At 37.2% G+C, this 22,748-nt stretch overlaps 1 protein-coding gene across 4 annotated transcripts in view; it reads left to right on the top strand.

Annotated features, from left to right (window-relative positions):
- IDE (insulin degrading enzyme) overlaps positions 1 to 22,748 on the top strand; it is a 113,147-nt gene that overhangs the window by 45,950 nt on the left and 44,449 nt on the right. For all 4 annotated transcript variants that reach the window (XM_043596986.1, XM_043596985.1, XM_043596987.1 and 1 more), the window contains exons 5-7: positions 15,257 to 15,379; positions 21,187 to 21,299; positions 22,434 to 22,596. In XM_043596986.1, the coding sequence (XP_043452921.1) occupies positions 15,257 to 15,379; positions 21,187 to 21,299; positions 22,434 to 22,596 (399 nt within the window). The remainder of the gene's footprint in view (positions 1 to 15,256; positions 15,380 to 21,186; positions 21,300 to 22,433; positions 22,597 to 22,748) is intronic.

Here is a 22,748-nt window from a genome sequence, read left to right as displayed (position 1 = left end):
AGGCTCTGTGCTGACAGTGTGGAGCCTGCTTGGGATCCTCTCTCCTTCTCTTTCTGTCCCTCCCGCCCCCCCCCCCCCACACACACACTCTCTCTCTCAAAATAAATAAATAAACATTAGGAAAGAAGTACATGTTTAATTTAAATATTTAAATAGTGCAAAAGTATTCAAGAAGCAAACACAAAAACTCTCTCTTTTCCTCATCTCCTGCCAATCCCACTCACCAGATGTAATCGTTGTTAACAGGTTGCTATGATTAAAATACTGCTTTGGGGATTATAAAATGGCATAAAAATAATAGATTGCTTAGTGTACTTACAAATTTATGCATATTATATAACTTAATTTGGAGAACGTTTTTTAAGACTATAAAGACAGCTTTCTTTCAGTTTGGATACCATTCCAATATATCCAACAGCAGCCAGGAAATTAGCATAGCATTGCAGAATTAAAAGGAGTTTTTTGTTTTTGTTTTTGTTTCTTTTTTTCAGTTTATTTATCTTTTTTTTTCTTTTTCTTTCTTTTTTTACTAGTCTCTGCACCCTATGTGGGGCTCAGACTCATAACCCCAATATTAAGGGTCACATGCTCTTCCGACTGGGCCAGCCAGATGCCCCAAATTAGGAGTTTTTATACATTGTGATTAGAAACAATGATATTCTTTAGACTTCTAGTACTTGGCACTCAATATCGATGTCATTGTTAAGATGAATACTGTGGTCCCTAAAATGTCTGTAATGCTGAGTTGTTTGAAAGGTAGCCTTTGTGGAGAACATCAGCATGCATGGCATGTCAAAAAGGGGAGGTGAGATTTATTTTTTAAAGTTTATTTATTTACTTTGGGGGGGTGAAAAGAGAGAGAATCCCAAGCAGGCCCCACGCTGTTAGCGTGGAGCCCTACGCAAGGCGCGAACCCATGAACCGTGAGATCATGACCTGGGTGGAAACCATGAGTCAGACTCTTAACACCCACTGAGCCACCCAGGCACCCTAAGAAGGGGATGTGAGTTTAAAAAAAACAAATTTCAAAATCATCACATCCAAATGGTAGTTGTCCTTTAAGTAGTCCCTCTGGTAGGTTAGATTACTTACACCAACAATGCTGCTATTGTGTAGAACGTGTTGGAGCTCCTCTTTGGGAGTTGCTTTCTTTTAAACAGCCTCACTGGTGACAAATTGTAATCAGCATAATCAGGAAGCAGCCACAGATCTTCCAAAAATAAATACAGTGAATAAGGTGGGTAATATTACTTCTGGTCACAAACAAGGAACAGCCTTAAAGTGTTCTAGAGGAAGGTTTTGGGAGGCATGGGCAAAGAGAAACATTGAATGGTCATATATGTATGGATGGATTCTGAGGGCAGGCTTGTTTTTATAAACCACTGACAAGGCCAACCAGTTAGTCAGCAAAGTATGAGGTAATATAAACAGCTAAAAGATGACTGAGCCAGACTCCATAGAAAAGTATAGAAAATGTGCAAATGCCAGGTTACCTTCTGATTTTAGAAGTATAAACTAACTTTAAACTTTTTGGAGGAGAGGTTCTGTCTGTTTTTAAGGTCACAGATATGTTTGAAAATATGATGGAAGCTGTATACCCTCACCCTGGAAATTATACATATAACATTTTACAGAAATGATCCTTGAAGAAGAATCCTTGTCAAAAATTCATACTTAATTTACTTCTGTTACTTTTGAGTGACTTAAGATGTTTTTGTGAATGTAGGTCATTTTCTCCATCAAGAGAGTATGACTTATGTTAATAATAATAATATTTAAAATATTAAAAATATATTTAAAACATTTTTAAAATAAAAGTATCAGGAAAAGCTGGGTATTTTTATTTATTTTATTTATTATTTTATTATTTTTTAATGTTTATTTATTTTTGAGAGAGAGAGCACGAGCAGGGAAGGGGCAGAGAGAGAGGAAGACACAGAATCTGAAGCAGGCTCCAGGCTCTGAGCTGTCAGCACAGAGCCTGAATTGGGGCTCGAACTCAGAAACCACAAGATCATGACCTGAGCCAAAGTCGGATGCTTAACCAACTGAGCCACCCAGGTGCCCCTATTTTTATTTTTTTTAATGTTTTTATTTTATTTTATTATTATTTTTTTTTTGAGAGAGAGACAGAATGTGAGCTGGGGAGGGGCAGAGAGAAAGAGAGACACAGAATCTGAAGCAGGCTCCAGGCTCTGAGCTGTCAGCACAGAGCCCAAGGCAGGCCTCAAACCCACAAACTGTGAGATCATGATCTGAGCCAAAGTCGGATTCTTAACTGACTGAGCCACCCAGGCGCCCAAGCTGGCTATTTTTAAATGAACAAAAGCCAAGCATTATTTATTTTTAAGAAAACCTTGCGATAAGATGTTTGTCCTTTCTAGTGGGTTTTTCATGCTTCAAAATAGTATAGATCAGTTGCTTTCAAACTCTTTTGTATACAACCCACTGTAAGAAGCACGTTTTACTTAGCAACTCAGAACACATATACGTGTGTTTGTGTAAGCAGCTAAAACAAACATTTTTACCAAACAGTATCTGCCTAATATCTTGGTATACCTTGTTATATTCTGTTTCTTTAAAAAAAAAAAAAAAAATTCTGGTCTGTCAATACATTAATTTCATTACAATCAAATGGGTTCCAACCCACAGTGTAAATAGTCCATAGTGTTAGGCAGTCATTTTAGTAGGCTCAGAAAAGACATTTGATAAAGCTCAGCACTTGTTCATGAACAAAAACCACAAAAAACTCTGGAGCTGATAAAAACCTGCATCAAACATGAAAATTATTGATGAGGTTTCAAAAGGATTTCCATTGAAAGGTGAAAACAAAACAGGAATACCCTGTAATAACTTTTTTATTCAGCTGTATCATTGCAGTAAAACAAGAGAAGGCAATGTGCTATATAAGAGGTAGAAAGGAAGCAAAAGAAAAAAAAGAAAAAGAGGTAGAAAAGGAAGCAAAACTTATTCCTGAACACTGAGATAATTCACCCAGGTTGCCTAAAGACAAGAAACACCAAAATTGTATTTTTGTATCCATAGTAATTAATTTAGAAAAACATTACAGGAAAAAAAATTTCATTTACAGTATAAAAGTAGCTTTAAGGTGTTTAGAAATGAATCTAACAAGAGGTGTGAGAAACATATAGTGGATATAAAAGAATACCTGAGTAAATGGGGAGATAAACCATGTTCATGAATGGGTAACCTCAGTATCACACAAATGTAAGTTCACCCCAAATTTATCTAAATTCAATGCAGTGCCAATTGAAAGCCCTAGGTTTTGTTTTGTTTGTTTGAAGAACCTGATAATCTGATTATAAAATTAATAAGAAAGAGTAAAGGGCCAAGAATAACTAAGATACTAAGAACAACAAAGAAGGGACTAATTCTCCCAGATACCAAGACTTCCTGTTCTAGTTGTTACAGTAGCGGAACTATTGCAAGAATACAGGAAGATAAGAGATTATGGACCCTAGAAACATAGCACACGTACATAGAAATTTGACCTAAGACAGAGGTACATTACAAATAGATGAGGAGAGGAGAAACTAGTTATCTGTGTAGAAATAAGTAAAATTAGATGCTTATGTCATACCATGCATAAAAATAAATTCCAGGTCAGTTAGACCTAATTATGGGAAGGAAACTTTACAACTTGTAGAAGAAAACACAGATTTTTTTCATCTTAAGGAAAGCATTCTTAAAAGAAAAAAAGAGATAAACTAAAAAACAGACTCTTAACTATAGAGGACAAACTGAAACTGATGGTTACCAAAAGAGAGGTGGGTAGAGGGATGGGTGAAATAGGTGAAGGGGATTAAGAGTACACTTACACGAACACTGAGTGAAGTATAGAATTGTTGAGTCACTGGATTGTACATCTGATACTAATATCACAAACCGTATCTTTTAGAGGTAAAGATAAATCATAGGTTTAAAGATAAATTTGATTTCATCAAAATTTAAAATTTCTGTTCAATAGACATAAAAGCAAAAGATAATCCATACACTCATTGAAGGTATTTACAAAGCATGTAACATAAAAAGTTGTATAAGTAAAAGATAAAACAGCTCGTTAGAAAAAATAGGCAAAGGATATGAATATGGAGTTTACAGAAGAGGGTATTTGGGTAAACATAAAAAAGATGCTCAAATCATTAAAATCAGGGGGAAATTAAAATAAATAATTAAAAAATAAAAACACTGAGATATTCATTTCACACCTATCTGGTTGGCGGCAACAAAGTCAGGCGGAACTGAGGATTATGGTGAGGATGCAGGAAAACAGAAACTCACATGTTGTTGATGGGAAAATAAATTGGTTCATCCACCTTGTAAAACAATTTGGCAATGTCTAATAAAGTGACGCCTACTCCCTTTGACCCAAGGAATTCATTTCTTCACAAGTACTCTAGAGAGAAACAACTTTAGTTATTGTGCACAGGGAACATACACAAGAATTCTCATGAAGCATTTTTTGAACTAGTGAAAAGTAGGAAATGACTTAAATGTCCAGCGACAGTTGAATAAATTAATACATTTTGGTCTATGCATACAGTAGAGTATTCTATAAAAGTTAAAATGAGTGAGCTAGAACTCATGTATGAAACCAGGTAAAGAGCAAAATATTTTGAGCAAAATGCAAGTTGCAGAATGTGTTTTGTGTGATAGCTTTCTATAAAATTTGAAGACAGGCAAACCAATACTGCATCTCGTAATGTCTGTATGTGTATATGATCTAGTATAAAATGTGCATGAGAATGCTTAAACACCAACTTCCCTTTAGTATGTCTGCGAGTGGGGAGACAGAGACAGGCAGGAGAGACTGTATCTCTAGGAGGAGAAAGATTTGTAACAAAATGTGGCAAAATGTGAAGCGTGGTAAAACTGGGTGGTGAGTACATAGGTGTACATGGTGTAAGTCTGTATGTTTAAACATTTATAAATATTCCACAGTTTTAAAATTTACGGGTAAATGAAATATTTCTTTTACCCATTTATCACAAATGGAAAAACGAAAGGCTGAGAGGGTGACACTTTTCAGGATGAGCAGAAGAAGGCCTCCTTTTGTGTGTGGGGACTGTTTGTATGTTTACTACATAAGCACATCTGTGTCAAAAGATAGCTGCAGGTTACCTGTCTTGTTCTGGTAAGCGTTTGGTTTTGCAAACCTTTGTCTAACCAAGTGGGACAAGCCCTTAAATTACTATTCTTTTTCTTGTATCTTCGTTCCCATGCTGAGAGTTCTCACATTCTCAAACTGACATCTGGCAAGTATTTTTCTGTTTCAAGTTAGTTACTCTGTTTGAAAGTTGTTTTCCTAGATATTTTGTGTTAAATCTGTCTCCACACATGTCTTCATTGAATCCCTTTATGGCTCTCCTACCCTCAAACTTCAGCCAGGATTCCCACCTCTAACTAGTATATTCTAGGTGATTTAAAGTTTGGCCTCCTAAGTTGGGCAGCACTCTATTTAAATATTTGCTCTACCACTGGCTAGCTCAGGGACACTGGGCAAGTTGCTTAACTTCTGTAGGCCTCAGTTTCCTCCCATATCAGGTTGACATGAGAATTAAGTGAGGTTGTCCGTGTGAAGTGGTTGGAGAAAAGTCTGGGGTCTATAATAACGTTTAATAAGTTGGATTTTAAAAAATACTTTGCAAAAGGAAAAAGAAAAGAGAAAATCTTAGTTCTGGTTATTTTTTAGTGATCTGTTTCTCTAACCTAACACCACAGACATGATGGGAGCAGCTGGAAAGAAAATAAAAGAAGGAAGTCAAGTAGGTAGGGGAAACAGCAGGCACTCCTTTTATAAGTGGAATGAAAGGTGAAGTGGAAGGGCGTGTGGAAGAAGGGGGGTTTGTTACTTAGTACAAACTACAAAACATAGTAGAGTGAATAACTATAGGATAAGAATTTGAGCAGGGTCTTACAAGTTGGCCCAGATGAGTCTTTCTCTCTTAGTTGACAAGTAATTCTTCTTTTAACCCCCCTACATGTAAAGTACATTAGAATATGCAAAGAAATGTAACCAGGATCTTTACATTCAAAGTGCTTATAGTTGTGTTGGAAAGTTAAGACACACCCAGGATTTCACTGGAGTATAACCTTGGGTTTAGTTTTCTGGGATCATTATCTCTTCTTTGTCCTCCTCCTCGCTAATTTTTATTGACTGCTGTGCTAAGTAATTTACCTGGATTGTTTAATTCTTACAGTATTCCCAGTAGGTATATACCCTTATTATTTCCATTTTATAGATGAGTAAACTAAGACTTGAGAGAAGATAAATTGCTTGTGATCACTCAGCTTTAAGTGCTGGGGCATGCTCTAAACCCAGATCTGTTACTTTTAATCACTATTCTATTCTGCCTGCTTAGGGTTGCCTGGAATTGAATTCTCCAGGACCTCAGAGGATATGCAAACTGAATTCTCCTGAAGGGTAGGTAGGATTTTCTTAAGCAGAAGAAAGGAAGAGCCATTTAAGAGGAAAAGGAACTAATATTTATTGTATGAGTATTAAATGCCACACACTGAGTAGGTATTCTACCTAATATGATTTCACTTAATGTTTACCACAGTACTGAAATTTCATCATGCCCTGTGACAGATGTTGAAATGAATACTGAGAGAGAATGGCCTTGAGGGGCATGCAGGGAGAGGGAGGTGGGGTGGTGGTGGAACTTACTTTGTGGGTTCGGGGATTTGATATCACGTCAGTCTGAACTCAAAGCCTGTGTGCTTTACCATAATGTTAGGTTGGCCCCCAGAACTATGACAAAAAGAAAGGACCAAGGAGTGAGCCCAGTGTCTTTTGGAGAAAACAAGTTAGAATAGTTATAACAAAGGACACTTTGCATAGGAAAAGGAAGGAACAGAGCAAGAAAATGGACTGGAAATGAAAAATAGGAAATGCAAACAAGATAACTGAAGGACTCCTGATCTTGAGATGATGGTAATGATACAAAATCAGATCCTGATAAAAGTTAATCATTTACTTTTCCTCCCTTACCTTCTTCTCTTTGTCTCCTTCCTTTTATTTTTTTAAAAATTTTTTTAATGTTGGGGCGCCTGGGTGGCGCAGTCGGTTAAGCGTCCGACTTCAGCCAGGTCACGATCTCGCGGTCCGTGAGTTCGAGCCCCGCGTCGGGCTCTGGGCTGATGGCTCGGAGCCTGGAGCCTGTTTCCGATTCTGTGTCTCCCTCTCTCTCTGCCCCTCCCCCGTTCATGCTCTGTCTCTCTCTGTCCCAAAAATAAATAAACGTTGAAAAAAAAAAAAAATTTAAAAATTTTTTTAATGTTTATTTTTTAGAGATAGAGCATGAGTGGGGGCAGGGCAGAGAGCAAGAGGGAGACCCAAAATCTGAAGCAGGCTCCAGGCTCTGAGCTGTCAGCACAGAGCCTGACTTGTGACTGGAACTCACAAACCATGAGGTCATGACCTGAGCCAAAGTTGGACGCTTAACCGACTGAGCCACCCAGGTGCCCCTCTCCCTCCTTCTTAAATGAAGAATTTAAAACACAAAAATAAGCAAATACTGTAATGAATCTCGTGTATGCATCGCCCTGCTTCTGGTCCGTCCAGACTGATCCACATTCCCATTCACCCCCTTGTATTGTTTTGAAGAAATCCTAGATCGCATATCCCTTCACTCAAAAAGATTTCATTATATACCTCTCAAAGATGAGGACTCTTTTAAAAACAATATTATCACTAATAGCCAATCTAGTTTTCATATTTCTAGTTGTCTCATAAAAACCTGTAATTTTAAAAGTTTATTTGGAGTAGGGTCCACATGATGTTCAAATGTTAGTGAGTGATAGGTCCTTAAATATCTTTTACTCTGTAGGTATAGGTTCATCCTTATCTCCCTCCCCTCCCCACCCTGGAATTTATTTATTGAAGGATGAGGTTGGTTGCTGCATAGAGCTTTTCATAGCCTAGATTTTCCTGCTTGCATCCCCAACAATATATTTTAACATATTCCTATCTCTGACCTCTGTATTTCCACAAATTGGCAGTGAGTATAGAGGCTTGATCAGATTCATGGGGTTTTTGGACAAGACTTCCTAGGTGGTGATGTGGTCTTCTGTCAGGGTCATATAATGTCTAGTGTTGCAACCATTCATCTTCAGTGCGTCACTTCCCTAATTCTAATTCTGTTATTTCTCCTACTATTTGACCACCCAGTGGTACAGTTGTTATAGGAAAAGCAATACAAATGCTTGATTCGTTCCCTTCATTTACAGTTTTCAAAATAATGAATTGGTTCCCTAGCATCCTTGAATGATGACTCATTTGTTTGGTTATACAAATATTTGAATTGTTTCAGCCCACTTACTCATTTAATATTCCCTAAGTTTTTCCACGGATACTGTTTTTCATTGTTATTGTCTTTTTTTTTCCTTGCTAGCGTATGTGTCTATGGAAAATTAGAAATTTACAGAAACCTAGAACTGGATTAACCAAGTATACAGGTGCTTTATTGAGGCATTTACGAGGTTTTCATCTCTAGTCCCATCTCATAACTTACATCTTATCCTTGCATGTCCTAACCCAAGTGCAGGAGAATTGCCCTTTAGAATTTTATGGGAAAATTTGTATGTCTCAAAAGGCTTTAGTCCCTTCCAGGATTTTTAGAAGAATGCCATAGCAGGAACAAAGAGCTTTTTAATTTTTGTTTATTTTTAATTTTTTTGTGTTTGTTTATTTTTGGGAGAGAGAAAGACAGTGTGTGAGTTGGGGGATAGGGGATAGAGAGAGGGAGACAGAATCCAAAGCAGGCTCCAGACTCTGAGCTCTAAGTGCAGAGCCCAGTGTGGGGCTTGAATCCACAAACTGCGAGATCATGACCTGAGCCAAAGTCAGACACGCAACCGATGGAGTCACCCAGGTGTCCCTAATTTTTATTTATTTATTTTTACTTATTGAGAGAGAGAGAAAGAGAGAGACAGAGACAGAGAATCCCAAGCAGGCTTGTGCTGATAGTGTGGGGCTCCATCTCACGAACTTGAGATCATGACTTGAGCAGAAATCAAGAGTCAGACACTTAACTGACTAAGCCAACCAGGATCCCCAAGAAAGAGCTTTTTTTTTTTTTTAAAAAAAATGTATAATACAATTGACCCTTGAATAGTGTGGGAGTTAAGAGTGCTGACTCTTCCCATAGCTGAAAATCCATGTGTAACTATTTTTCTCTATTTATTTTTAAGTAATCTGTACACCCAACATAGGACTCAAACTCATGACCCTGAGATCAAGAATTACACACTCCCATGACTGAGCCAGCCAGGCGCCCCCCCATGTATAACTTTTGAATCCCCCCAAAACTTTACTACTAATAGCTTATGTTGACCAGAAGCCTTACCAATAATGTAAACAACCCATATTTTGTATGTTTTGTGTATTGTATACTGTATTCTTACAATAAAGTAAGCTAGAGAAAAGAAAATGTTAAAATCATAAGAGAAAATACATTTATAGTATTTATTGAATTGTATTTATTTATACAAGTACTGTATTTATTGGAAAAAATCCACAGGTGAGTGGACCCATGAATTCAAACCCATGTTGTTCATGGGTCAACTGTACTTCCAAGTAATTAGCTATAGATATATTAACATGACTTTTAGAATCTTGGGTTTTCAGAAAACACTTAAGATTTTCATGGTTTTAACTAGCAAGTTGACCTTCCATGAGAGCTTTATCACACATACAGTTGGAGATGGCTCTAGTTTCTACTTAAAAATTTTTTTTAATGTTTATGTACTTTGAGAGAGACAGAGACAGAACGTGAGTGGGTTAGGGGCAGAGAGAAAGGGAGACACAGATCTGAAGCAGGATCCAGGCTCCAAGCTGTCAGCACAGAGCCCGACGCGGGGCTAGAACTGATGAGCTGTGAGATCATGACCTGAGCCGAAGTCAGACGCTCAACTGACTGAGCCACCCAGGCGCTCCAAGACGGCTCTAGTTTCTAAAACAGATTTCTAAAACTTCAAACTCAGTCTTTCGTACATGATAAGATATATATGCTTGGCTTCAGAATTTTCCAGGAAAATAAATTCTTTTTCTTGAAATTTGGTATTTGTATACATTAGTACTGAGTTTGTAAGCTTTTTTCTTTTTAATAGTATTTAAAGTAGTTGTTGCAATGAAAATGTAGGCTAGCATTTACTGAGCTTTATAATTTACAAAACCTTTTTCATATCCATTATCACTTTTCATAAGCTTCATAACAACCCAAGTTAATATTAAATAATTATTGTCTGACAGGCACTATGCTGAGCCTTTATTATTCAAATAATCCTCCTAGCAATCCTCTGAGGTTGGTGCTTTTATTATTCTATGTTACAAATAAGGAAACTGGGGCCTAGCAAGGTTGAGAAACTTGCCTGTATCTCACAGCTAGGAAATGCAGGTGGTGGGGGGGGGGGGGGTTGTTGAGCCCTAGCTCTTAACAACTGGGCCTGTATCCCTGTTGGCCCTATTTTGCCGACCAAATAAATGACCCCTTGGAGATGTTGGGAGACTTTTCCAAGGTTGTTTAATTGATATGTGATGGAGTCAGGACAAGAAACCCTGAATCTTCCAGCTGCCAAGCCAGTGCTCTCTCCAGCAGGCCCAGAGTAGAAGGGTTCCAGTCAGCAACCCTGATATCCTCAGTCCACTGCTGGAGCTCACTGTAATGGTAACAGAGCCAGAAAGGTAAGATTCAGGATTTTGGTAGCAGCATTTCAGTTTGATACAAATGACCTAGCTGAGTTAGCGCTAAATTAGGACAGTATGTGTCTAGAGACTGAACTGGTATTTGTTTTCCCAGCCATATTCACAGTGTTCTCCACCATGGATTCTTAGGTAGAAGAAAGTTATCTAGACCATTTACTGAGCTTTCTTCTCTACTTCGGTGCTACCATTTCTATGATATTCTCAGAAGCCAGGAGTCTCTCCTACAATTCACATCATAACAGCAGTAGCTGTTGTTTATTGTGTGTTTATTTTGTTATACATGAAGTATTAAGTACTTTAAACTTTTTACAGATTCATTAACTGTCATAAAAGAGGTAGGTTCAAAACCATTTACCAGATCATTCCTACATACTACTTAAAGACGCAGAGTGTTACAAATACAGTTTGGGCATCTGATGTGCCCTTCTTCATTTGCATTTTCCCCCCTGCTTCTGGGAGGTAACTACTGTCTTAAGTTTGTTTCGTGACTACTATTACCATGTTTGTTTGTTTGTTTTTTTGTTTAATATCTCTAGTCATGTATTTATCTCTAAGCAATATGTTGTATAGTTTTTAGTTTTACAAAAATGGTATTTTATTGTGAGTAATCTCTGCCACTTGTATTTTTTCATTCACCATTATATTTGTAAGAGTTCTCCATATTGGTGAATGTGCCTCTGGTTAAGTTTTTAAATTTTTATTGCTGCTATTTGAAAAATTCGCTGAATATGTCACTCTTTTATCTGTCTTCCTGTTAATGGAATAGTGCTACTATAAGCATTCTTGTACATATGTCCTTGCACACAGTTCTTTAGGGTACACGTGTCCAGCAGTGGAATTACTGTGTAGTAGGATATGTACATCTTCACATTCAATAAATATTGTCAAGTTGTTGCTTATAGTGGTTGATTTAAAATACACTTTCTCTTGTAGTGGCTGAGTTCTCATTTTTCCACATCCCTAAACAGCACTTGACATCATCAGGCTTTCGTATTTTTGCTATTTATTGAATGTGAAATATTACTCTTAAGCTTGTCTACATGCATTTTTTTTTTTCTAATTTGGTGTAAACCTAGCAATGTCAGAATTGATACTGAACCTAAGAGAAGTAAAGTGACTTGTTTAAGGTCATGCAACCAGAAGATGGCTGAAGCTGGATTAGATGAGAGCTCTGTGAACACCAAAGCCAGTGCCTGTTCCTCCCTACCTAAGGGTCATGGCCCCAACACCGACAGAGTTCACCTGGTGATTCAAGGACTGATTCCAAAGTTCTGTACATTATGCCCTGCTTTTCCTGTCATTTCGTCGTCTATTTCTTGAGAAATTCTACCAGCTAGCCTTCCTGTTTTTAGCTAACTCTTTTAAAGGATTTGTTATAAAAGGGTTAATAAACTTAATAGCAAGATGGAGTCTTCGGCCCATTTGTTTTTGAGGTGTGTGTGTGTGTGTGTGTGTGTGTATGTGTGTGTGTGTGTTTAAACAGCGCCCATTTATTAGCTCACAGTTTTGTAGGTCAGAAGTCTGACATGGCATGGGATTCCCTGCTCAGGGCATCACAAGGCTGTAACCAAGATACTGACCACATAAAGTTTCCTTCTGAAGGCTCTGGGGAAAAACATCTTTCAACATCATTCTTAACCATTGGCAAAATTCAGTTCCTTTTGGCCATAAGACTGAGATCACCATTTCCATGCTCAGCTGCTCCAAGCTCCTGAATATCACCTGCATTCCCTGCTATGTAGTCCCCTCTCTCTTCAAGCCAGTGATGGTATGCCAGTCAGTTCTTTCTTATGCTTTGAATCTTTGACATCTTCTTCAGCCACTTGCCAAATAAAATGCTTTGTATGTATGTATGTATTCTTAAAAATTATTAAGAAAAATATTTGGTTGGCTCATGTGTACCTGGTATCCATGTTTCTCTGTCAATGGATTGAGAGCTGATTATCCTGATCCCAAGAGAGTCATAGTGGAGAACCTCTTCCTGTTTCTAATTCAGGTACTTCTAAGGATATGAAACAGCCATCTGGGCTGTATTCCCAAATGGACCATAATTTCCTACTGTCATCACATATTAGAAAAACTGAAAACGTGTAGGCAGCAAAGAAATGAGTATGTAGATTCATAGAATGGTATCTCTTTATAGCAAATAGATTGAGCAAATGTGATTGAGCTTCTGTTTAGCAGTTTGGTCAGAGATCCTGTATCATTAAGATTTTGGACCTCAGGTGAGCTAGACTGTTGTTGATAATGGCTTCTTTGGCTCTTTTTTTTTCTTTTAACCTTTTGTTGAAGTAAATTTGCAGGAAAGTGTGTGTGGTTCTGATAAATTATTGCTGTTTTTACCTTTGCTGCTATTTGAAGAATCAGTTAAATTAATGTACTGCTATTACTTATGTATGAACCCTTGAATTTTAAAAAACTGAGCACAATATGGAACCAGCAGGCAGTGAAGAAACAGAACATTAACTGCACCTCACTGGCCGTCTTTCTGCCTCTTTGTAGTCACTGTCCATCCCTTAAGGGTAACCTCTGTCTGGCTTCTCATAACCCAGATTAGTTTTGTCTGTTTTTTTGCTTTGTATAAATGAAATGAAAAAGTGTATGCTCTTTGTGTCTGGCTTCTTTCATTCAACCTTAAGGTTGTGAACTTAATCCATACTGTTGTGTATAAACAGTAGATTGTTCATTCTCTTTGCTGTCTAGTATTCTGTCATGGTTCTTTGGCTCGTTTTAATATAGCATTGCCAGTGTTTTGCCATGATCTGTGTTTTATTATGTTTGGGGTATGTTCTTACTTTACCTCTATTTTTAAAGTGGGTCTGAAGATAAAGGATAGGAACTAGAATGGTAGGATATTCAGGTATATTAAAATCCAAGCAGAATGTGTTAGAGCTGGTCAACCTGAAGGAACTTTTCAGTTCTAAATGGGGCCATGATCTTGGTCTTCATAAGCTTTGATTTGAGGGTTTTTGTTTTGTTTTTTTTAACCCAGAATATTGACCTGATTGTGAATAGGCAAATCAGATCACATTTAGACAAAAATCTGGTTTTGGTCTCACACTATCACATTTATAGCCTGTTAAAATAAAACTAAATTTCTCCAGATTTGAGTCTCTCAGTTTGTCATTCTTAGTTCACATATTGTAGGAATCTGAGCTTGGCAGAGTAAATGACTAAAGAAGCTGTATGGAGTAGTCCCTCTGGAATTGAGGCTGTTGGAATCTTCTATTAGTATAAAAGAAAGGCACCATCTAGTTTTATCTTAATATAAGAGAACTTCAAACCATTACCCAGGAAAAAGTGCTTTTTCTTCTGAATACTTTTAAAAACACCTGAATCCCTCAGGTAAAGTGAAGGGATGTCTCAGGACCCCAAGTAGAACACATCTTTAGTGTGAACTTGAGAGGATTTGTTAAGAACCTGAAAACTTGACTAGCAAGCTACTGCTAGTGAATATGAGCATATCTGATCCTTTTGTGACTAGAAAAAGGTTAATGAACTCTTGCTAGGCTGTTGTTTGCACACACTCTCCACTAGATCTGTTGATTCAAGCATTCAGGCATGAATCTTGGCTCAGGACTATGCAGCTGTACAGTGCTAAACAATGGATTTAGGAACGCCATCTGGTGGCTCTCTCTAGATACCCAGATTCAGGAGGAGAGGGACTCTTCAGATGCCAATTCAGCAGCCATTCTAATGACCCAATTGGGGGGAGGGGACATATAAAGAATGTGTTCTGCCATAGTTTCATCTCTGCAGATGAAAATAAATAAAAGCTATTTAGGATTTTTAGGGTATTTTAGGATTTGAGGATATTTCTAGTCAAGGTGCCATTTTGGGGGAGACAGCAGTCATTGGAATTCTGTCTCTCTCTCCCTGAATTGCAAGATTTTTGTTAGAAAGGTAGTGCTTACAGATTGTGACCATTTGCTTTTGACTTGCATGCTTCACCCTAATTGAGTTAGTTATTAAATTTCATGAGATCTCATAGTGGTACACTATATACATTGCTTGAGACTTACAAAAATAGCATTGCATCCTATTTTTACCAGTCTAGATCAAATCCATGAGAATTCGCATCACAAATTTAATGCTTCAGCCAAGAATAGTACATTTCTTTCCACAAGTAACTTGGTAAGTTCCGAAAAGATCCCTCAAGGACTCTCTTCAATTAATTATGGAGTACATAGGGAATTGAAAATTAAAGTAAGTGTGAATGGAGGCCATGTAGATCTCATTTTGTCTTATGAGTGCTCATAATATCTGCTATCTCATAGGGATTTTAAGGTGTATAATTTTCATAAAGCACTTTAAGTTCCTGAGGGAAAACTCTCTATAGTTTAAAATGTTACTAATTTGTACTATTCTATCCTGTTTATCCAGCTTACTTTCAGGCATATTAACTAATCATTATGTCTGTTAGTTTGAACTCTTGTTTTTTAAGTTTACTTTACAGCAATGTGAGTAATATAACTTTAAAGTCCATGTATTTTTCTTTTTCTAAGAAATGTGTTTCTTCCTTTTCAGGAAACAAATATACTTTGGAGACTAGACCAAACCAAGAAGGCATTGATGTAAGGCAAGAACTACTGAAATTCCATTCTACTTATTATTCATCAAACTTGATGGCAATTTGTGTGTTAGGTCGAGGTAAGAATCCTTGAAATTTTTCATAGAATTGGATAATCTAAGTTTTCCATTTGTATATAAGAATATACTTTGGGGGCACCTGGGTGGCTCAGTCGGTTAAGCGTCCGACTTCAGCTCAGGTCACGATCTCGCGGTCCGCGAGTTCGAGCCCCGCGTCGGGCTCTGGGCTGATGGCTCAGAGCCTGGAGCCTGCTTCCGATTCTGTGTCTCCCTCTCTCTCTGCCCCTCCCCCGTTCATGCTGTGTCTCTCTCTGTCTCAAAAATAAATAAACGTTAAAAAAAATTAAAAAAAAAAAGAATATACTTTGAAAGGATATAAGATACAGCCTTTTATCTGCTGAGAGGCTTTAGAAAATGATCTCCTTGTTGGAGAATATGTGGAGAGGAATTTTGTTTTTAACTCTATATTCTAAGAAGAAGTACAGATGATTTAAAATGGAGACCTGAGGGAAATATAAATCACATATAAAAGCAAAGAAAGGTAGTATAAAGGAAAAGATGAACAGATTTGATCTTATAACAATTCAGAAAACTAGAAACGAGATTAAAAGCCAGATGGGAAAAAAAAGAGGCAGATGACGGTACACTGGGAAAACAATTTGAAATATGTACAACAAAGGTTTGACTTTATATTTACTTAATTATTTTTTAATTTTATTTTTTAAACTTATTTACTTATTAAAATTTTTTTCTTAAGGTTTATTTATTTTTGAGACAGAGACAGAGCATGAACAGGGGAGGGGCAGAGAGAGAGGGAGACACAGAATCTGAAACAGGCTCCAGGCTCTGAGCCATGGGCATAGAGCCCAACGTGGGGCTCGAACCCACGAACTGTGAGATCGTGACCGAGCCGAAGTTGGACGCTTAACCGACTGAGCCACCTGGGCGCCCCTAAAGTTTTTTTTTTTTTAAGTTTTTATTTTAATTCCAGTTGGTTAATATATAGTATTATATTAATTTCAGGTGTACAATACAGTGACTTAACAGTTCCATATATCACATGGTGTTCATCACAACAAAAGTACACTCCTTAATCCCTATCACCTGTTTCACCCATTTCTCACCCCACCCCCCACCTCCCTAGCTCCATCAGTGTGGTCTCTATAGTTAAAAGTATTTTTCTTGATTTGTGTCTCTCTCTACCTTTTTCTCCCCGCTTTGCTTGTTTGTTTTATTTCTTAAATTCTACATATGAGTGAAATCATACGGCATTTGTCTTTCTCTGACTGACTTATTTCACTTAGCATAATACTCTCTAGCTCAACCCATGTTGCAAATTGCAAGATTTCACTCTCTTTCATGGCTGAGTAATCCGTTGTATATTTGTACTGTATCTTTATCTGTTCATCTGTCGATGGACACTTGGGCTGCGTCCATATAAAGGTTTGACTTTTTTTTTAATTTTTTTATGTTTTTATTTATTTTTGAATGAGAGAGAGAAAGACAGAACATGAGTGGGGAGGGGCAGAGAGAGAGGGATATACAGAATCCAAAGCAGGTTTTATACTCTGAGCTGTCAGCACAGAGTCCAACGCGGGCTCGAACTCACAAACCGCGAGATCATGACCTGAGCTAAAGTTGGACGCTTAACTGACTGAGTCACTCAGGCACCCCAAAGATTTGACTTTTTACATGCAGATTAACTAGGGGTGCCTGGGTGGCTCATTCGGTTGAGCATCTGACTTCAGCTCAGGTTATGATCTCACAGTTTGTGAGTTTGAGCCCTGCGTAAAGCTCTGTGCTGACAGCTGAGCCTGGAGCCTGCCTTGAATTCTGTGTCTCCCTCTTTCTCTGACACTCCCCCATTCACACTCTGTCTCCCTCTCTCTCAAAAATAAATAAACATTAAAAAAATTTTAATGCAGATTAACTAAAGATAATAAAGTGTTTCTTTCTGTTAAATTACCATAATTTTGTTTTTGTTTTCAAGTAACACTTATTATGGAGGAGCAGTGCCCTTTTGTATTGGTGGTAGTGTATACAATTTATGCAGTTCCTCTAGACTTACTGGAGGACAGTTTAACAAGATGCATCATCCTTAAAAAGTTTATTTTTACTTCTAGAAATGCAATCTGAGGAAATAACTAGAGTTGTCCAAAAAGGTGATGCACTAGGATGTTTCTGTCAGTATAGTGTTTATTAGCAAAAAGTTAGAAACAATCTGATTGTTCATGAATTGAAGATAGGTTAAATAATGATGTTATAGCTATGTAATAGGTCATCTTCTAGAAAATAGCATCTCTTTTCCCACTTTCTCTTCTCCTACCTGCTTTATTTTTCTTTACATTTATTACCACCTGAAATACTATTCATTTTCATTGCCCACCGCACGAGAAAGTAATTTACTTGAGAATAGAAACTGTTTTGTTCACTCTTTGCCACCAGTGCCTGAGTTAGTGTTTGACACATCGTATGCACATGGTAAATATGTATGTCCAGTAGAAAACGAAAACACTCTATAAAATAAACTATGTGCTGTATGATCCCATTTGGGGATTTATAAAAAATTATTTTTAATAGACATATGTGGTATATACATAAGACAAAATAGAAGAACAATATACTAGAAATTTAATGTGATATCGCAGTTTAGAACTGACACTCTAGACTCTGACAACTTGGGTTTGAATTCCAGATATACCACCTACTTAGCCATGTGGCTGTGAGCTAACAAAGTTACCTCAGATCTCTGCCCTTTAGTTTTTGCTTTTTTAAAAAGGAGTTGTGCTACCTCATACCTGTTGTGAGGTTTAATCAAGATAATGCAGAAAAAGTGTTTAGCATAATGCTTGACACAGCAAATGCTCCATAAATGGTAGCTATTTTTAGCTTCCCATAATCATGAGATTATGAGCGACTTTTGTTTTCTTCTTTTTGTATTTGTGGTAAGTTTTCTACTTTTGGCAAATGTGACTTTTTGTAGGTAGGAAATAAACAACCAAATACACTTTAAGTTGGTAATAAGAACCAAGATATAAAATGGGTCCAAGAAGTAAAGCCAATTAAAAAAAAAAGTATATCTATAATTCTGTGTGCTTGCTGACGGTAACTAGGTCTAGAGTGTTAAATATCACTTGGTATTTAGAGCCTAGTCCTGGGAGTATTTTTGTCTATGTTGTATTGAGACAAAAAGCACTTGATTTCAGTAAGCACTTAATTGGACAAGTAATAATGACAACAGATGAATCAGGCGGGAAGCCTGCCTTCAGTGTTCTCTGTTTAGTGAAAGAGTGTCTAAGAGAAACAGACATTTCAGTTCCTCGATTGCACACACATCACTCTCCTAGAGTGACTGACTTGTGCTCAGTTCAGTGGACTTGATCAAGGGCCCTGGGAGAAGTGTCCTTGCAGTGTAAAAGATTTGAGGAGGAAACAGTATCTCTCAGAGGATTAATAGAAAATCCGCTCCTTCTTCTAGGATGAGGGGAGAGAAAGAGTAACCATGTGGAAGGATCTCTGTCACAAAGGGACAAAAAAGTTTTTCTCTGTTCTCCCATGGGACCATCCCTCTAGTTGTGGCAGCACTAATTACCTGGAAACTTGGCAAATAGGTAACTATCAAGAACAAACACTGGGATTGCCAAGTCCCCATGATGTAAAGACAGAAGGGACTCTGTTCCCTGTCTGGTAGCTCACTGCTTAGTGGAGAAGACAGACTGCAGTATTGTATGGCTGCTTTACCTTTATAAAGCTACATTGTGAACTTATGCTTTTAGGGTAGAAATACTTCAAGGGCACACCTGGTAGGACCTTGTTGTAAAGGGCCTTGCTGTTCTCAGCACTTCAGGTTGATAAACCTTTGCTTACTGCCCACCGTGTTTCAAGTCCCATGTTCCATCTGTGGATAAAGAGATCTCTTACATCTCTTGCCCTAAATATATGCATTCCATTCCTGACTTCACATGTCAAGTAACAAGCAGCCACTGGTCTGCCTTTTATTTGGCTCTGGACATTTCGAGGTCCTGCATACATGTCAAAAATTTTGAAGCAAAAATATGTACATTTTATAAATAAAGTGCAAATGCCCGCATTCATAAGTTTCAAAGACAATTTTGTACTATAGAAAGGCAAATCTCAAATAGTGGTTAAGTGCTCTCTAAAGAGTTCATGGAAAAAGTTCAAAATGGGTCATAGAATATCAAGGGAAATTTCTCACTTGATCCAAATGCTTCCTGACAGTAACAAGTGATGAATGTTTATACCATTTATAAATAACCTATTCTTGAGGAGACAGAATCAAGGTGAGTAGTTGGTTATCCTGTTTATAAAAAGATAACCTTTTTTCACGTTTTGATTTTTTTTTTTAAGATGTTATCTTTATAGCCAACGTGGGGCTCAAACTCACAACCCTGAGATCAAGAGCCTCTTATTCAATGGACTGAGCCCGTCAGGTGCCCTTTAATTTTCTGAATAATAGAAATAAGTGTACAGGGGAAAAATTTTATCCCACATGGGTATAAAATGGAAATCAGGGTTTTTTTTTCCCTCCCGTCCTGTGATGACAATATCCTCTCCTCAAAGATCTCACCTTAAGTCATTTCTTGTTATACTTTCAAAAGTGGAATTTTGTTAATATACTTACATATATATATGCCTGTTAAAAAAATAACTGAGGGCCGCCTGGCTCACTCAGTTGGTAGAGCATGTGACTCTTGATCTCAGGGTTGTGAGCTTGAGCCCCACGTTGGGTATAGAGATTACTTAAAGATAAAATCTTAAAAAAAAAAAATAACGAGATTGCCTGCAGTTTTCACTTAATAGAGATTTGAGATATTTTCATATGAGTGCATAGACTTCTCTCTCTTATTAATGATCCCATAAAATTCTAATGTATAGACATGTCATAACATTCACATGCTCAGGGATGTTTAGGTCATTTCCAGTTTTCGTTATAAACAGTGCTGCAGTGAACATATTATACATACAGCTTTATAAGCCTTTCAGTCATGACTCTTTATAAAAGAATATAGGTAGCTGATAAAGAATAACTTAAGTAGCCATGGAATTTTACCGACAGTTAGCAAGTGTTTGAGTGAATTTGGCACATTATGATACAGAATCATGTAATGTTAGACCTTGGAAGAGACTTGTGATCCTCTTACCCAGTGTTCTCATTTTACAGAACCTGAAATAGTTAACCAGTTTGTCCGAGTAGTTCATTGACATGGTTGGTGAAGCTGGGGTCAGGATCCAAGTCCTCTAATCTCTCCACCCAGGATTCTTTTCACCATTTTATACTCTTTCCCCACAAAATCACTTACATTTGACTGTTAACAATGGGCTTAGATTGTGTCTATTTATGAAGTAAATGTTATAATCTTATCAGCTGATGGTTTAGTATGTGCCTTTTGGCAGTTGTAGATCAAATAGTTTTCCAAATGTAACCAATTATTATCGTTTTTAATACTTGTTTTAAATTTATTGCAAGATAACATTTGTGAAGCAGTTTTTTTAAACTGTAAAGAGCTATTAGACATGTGTGAGATATTATCCATATTACTTAGCTTTAGAAGTTATATAGGCTCTGGCAAGATTTAACAGAGTGCTTTAACTTTATCAGATGCAGTTTAAAAAAAAAATGTAGGTTTTCTTCTTAATAGTCCTAAAGATTTTTCAGGAGGTCTTAGGGTTTTGTTCTGTTTCTCCCCCCAGGTTCATTGAGATGTAATTGACATATAACATTGTGTAAGTTTAAAGTATTTTGATGTAGTGATTTTATGTATGTATATATGATCTTAAGGTTTTAAATACTACCTGTCAAGTTATGATTATTTGAAGTTCTATTTTCATTGTCTGTTTTCTTATAGAATCTTTAGATGACCTGACTAATCTGGTGGTAAAGTTATTTTCTGAAGTAGAGAACAAAAATGTCCCATTGCCAGAATTTCCTGAACACCCTTTCCAAGAAGAACATCTTAAAGTAAGTGAATGTATTTCTGATATATATATATGAATGTATCAGAATGTATTTGTGATATATATATAGAATATATATATATTCTGATATATATATATAAATTAATGTATTTCTGATATATATACACACACACATATATATATATGTATATATATATATATATACATATATATATATAGTTTTACTTTATGGACATAATATATGCCTACTTTACCAAACAGTAAGTGAATAATTTTGAAAGTTTTATTTATATAGTTTATTTAACATCTGTTTGGATAATCAAATCAATTTCACATTTACAGGGATATGAATCACCAAAAAGATACCAATATATATCTGATCTTTACATGCTAAAAGTAATTTTGGTAGTTATAGCTTTGACAAACTGTAGAAACTGTTATCCACGGTCAGAAGGCAAGCATATTGAGCTGCATGGTGTAGGGGACTGGACATAGGCTGCACACCAACTGTAATGAAATTCCACTTAGAAGGAACCTAGGCCAGGGGCGCCTGGGTGGCTCAGTCGTTAAGCATCCGACTCTTGGTTTTGGCTCAGGTCATGATCTCATGGTTTGTGAGTTCGAGCCCTACATCAAGCTCTTCACTGACAGCGCGGAGCCTATGTGGGAGTCTCTCTCTTCCCCTCTGTCTCTCCTCCTCTCTCTCTCTCTCAAAATAAATAAATAAATTTTAAAAATTAAAATTTATATTAAAAAAAGAAGAAGAAGAAGGGGCCCAGGCCATTTATTTCTTTGTGGTCAATACAGTTTACTCTGGCAATTGATTCTCTTTTGGATTTGGGATTCTTCCATGAAAATCTGTATTCTTTTTAAAAAAATTTTTTTTTTTCAACGTTTATTTATTTTTGGGACAGAGAGAGACAGAGCATGAACGGGGGAGGGGCAGAGAGAGAGGGAGACACAGAATCAGAAACAGGCTCCAGGCTCTGAGCCATCAGCCCAGAGCCCGACGCGGGGCTCGAACTCATGGATCGCGAGATCGTGACCTGGCTGAAGTCGGACGCTTAACCGACTGCGCCACCCAGGCGCCCCTGAAAATCTGTATTCTTATAGTTTGTAAATATTTTATTCAGTGGGAGTTGTGTATAGCTAATCTTTTGTGGTCTTTTTTTTCTAGCAACTTTACAAAATAGTACCCATTAAGGATATTAGGAATCTTTATGTGACATTTCCCATACCTGACCTTCAGAAATACTACAAGTCAAATCCTGGCCATTATCTTGGTCATCTCATTGGGCATGAAGGTCCTGGAAGTCTGTTATCAGAACTTAAATCAAAGGGTAAGTCTTTGGCCACTGGTGTACTGCTCCACATCTTTTTACTATGGCTCTCATTTTCTCCTGAGTATTTTTGTGTGAAAGAACGTTTTTGGATGAGACTGTTTTGGGTTTATGGGAGAGTGAGATGGTGGTTGTTAGTGTGCTTTTGTTTT

This window comes from Prionailurus bengalensis, chromosome D2, assembly GCF_016509475.1.
Source record: "Prionailurus bengalensis isolate Pbe53 chromosome D2, Fcat_Pben_1.1_paternal_pri, whole genome shotgun sequence".
NCBI lineage: Eukaryota > Metazoa > Chordata > Mammalia > Carnivora > Felidae > Prionailurus > Prionailurus bengalensis.
The sequence above is the reverse complement of the archived record's forward strand: the minus strand, read 5'-3'. Positions and strand labels throughout refer to the sequence as shown.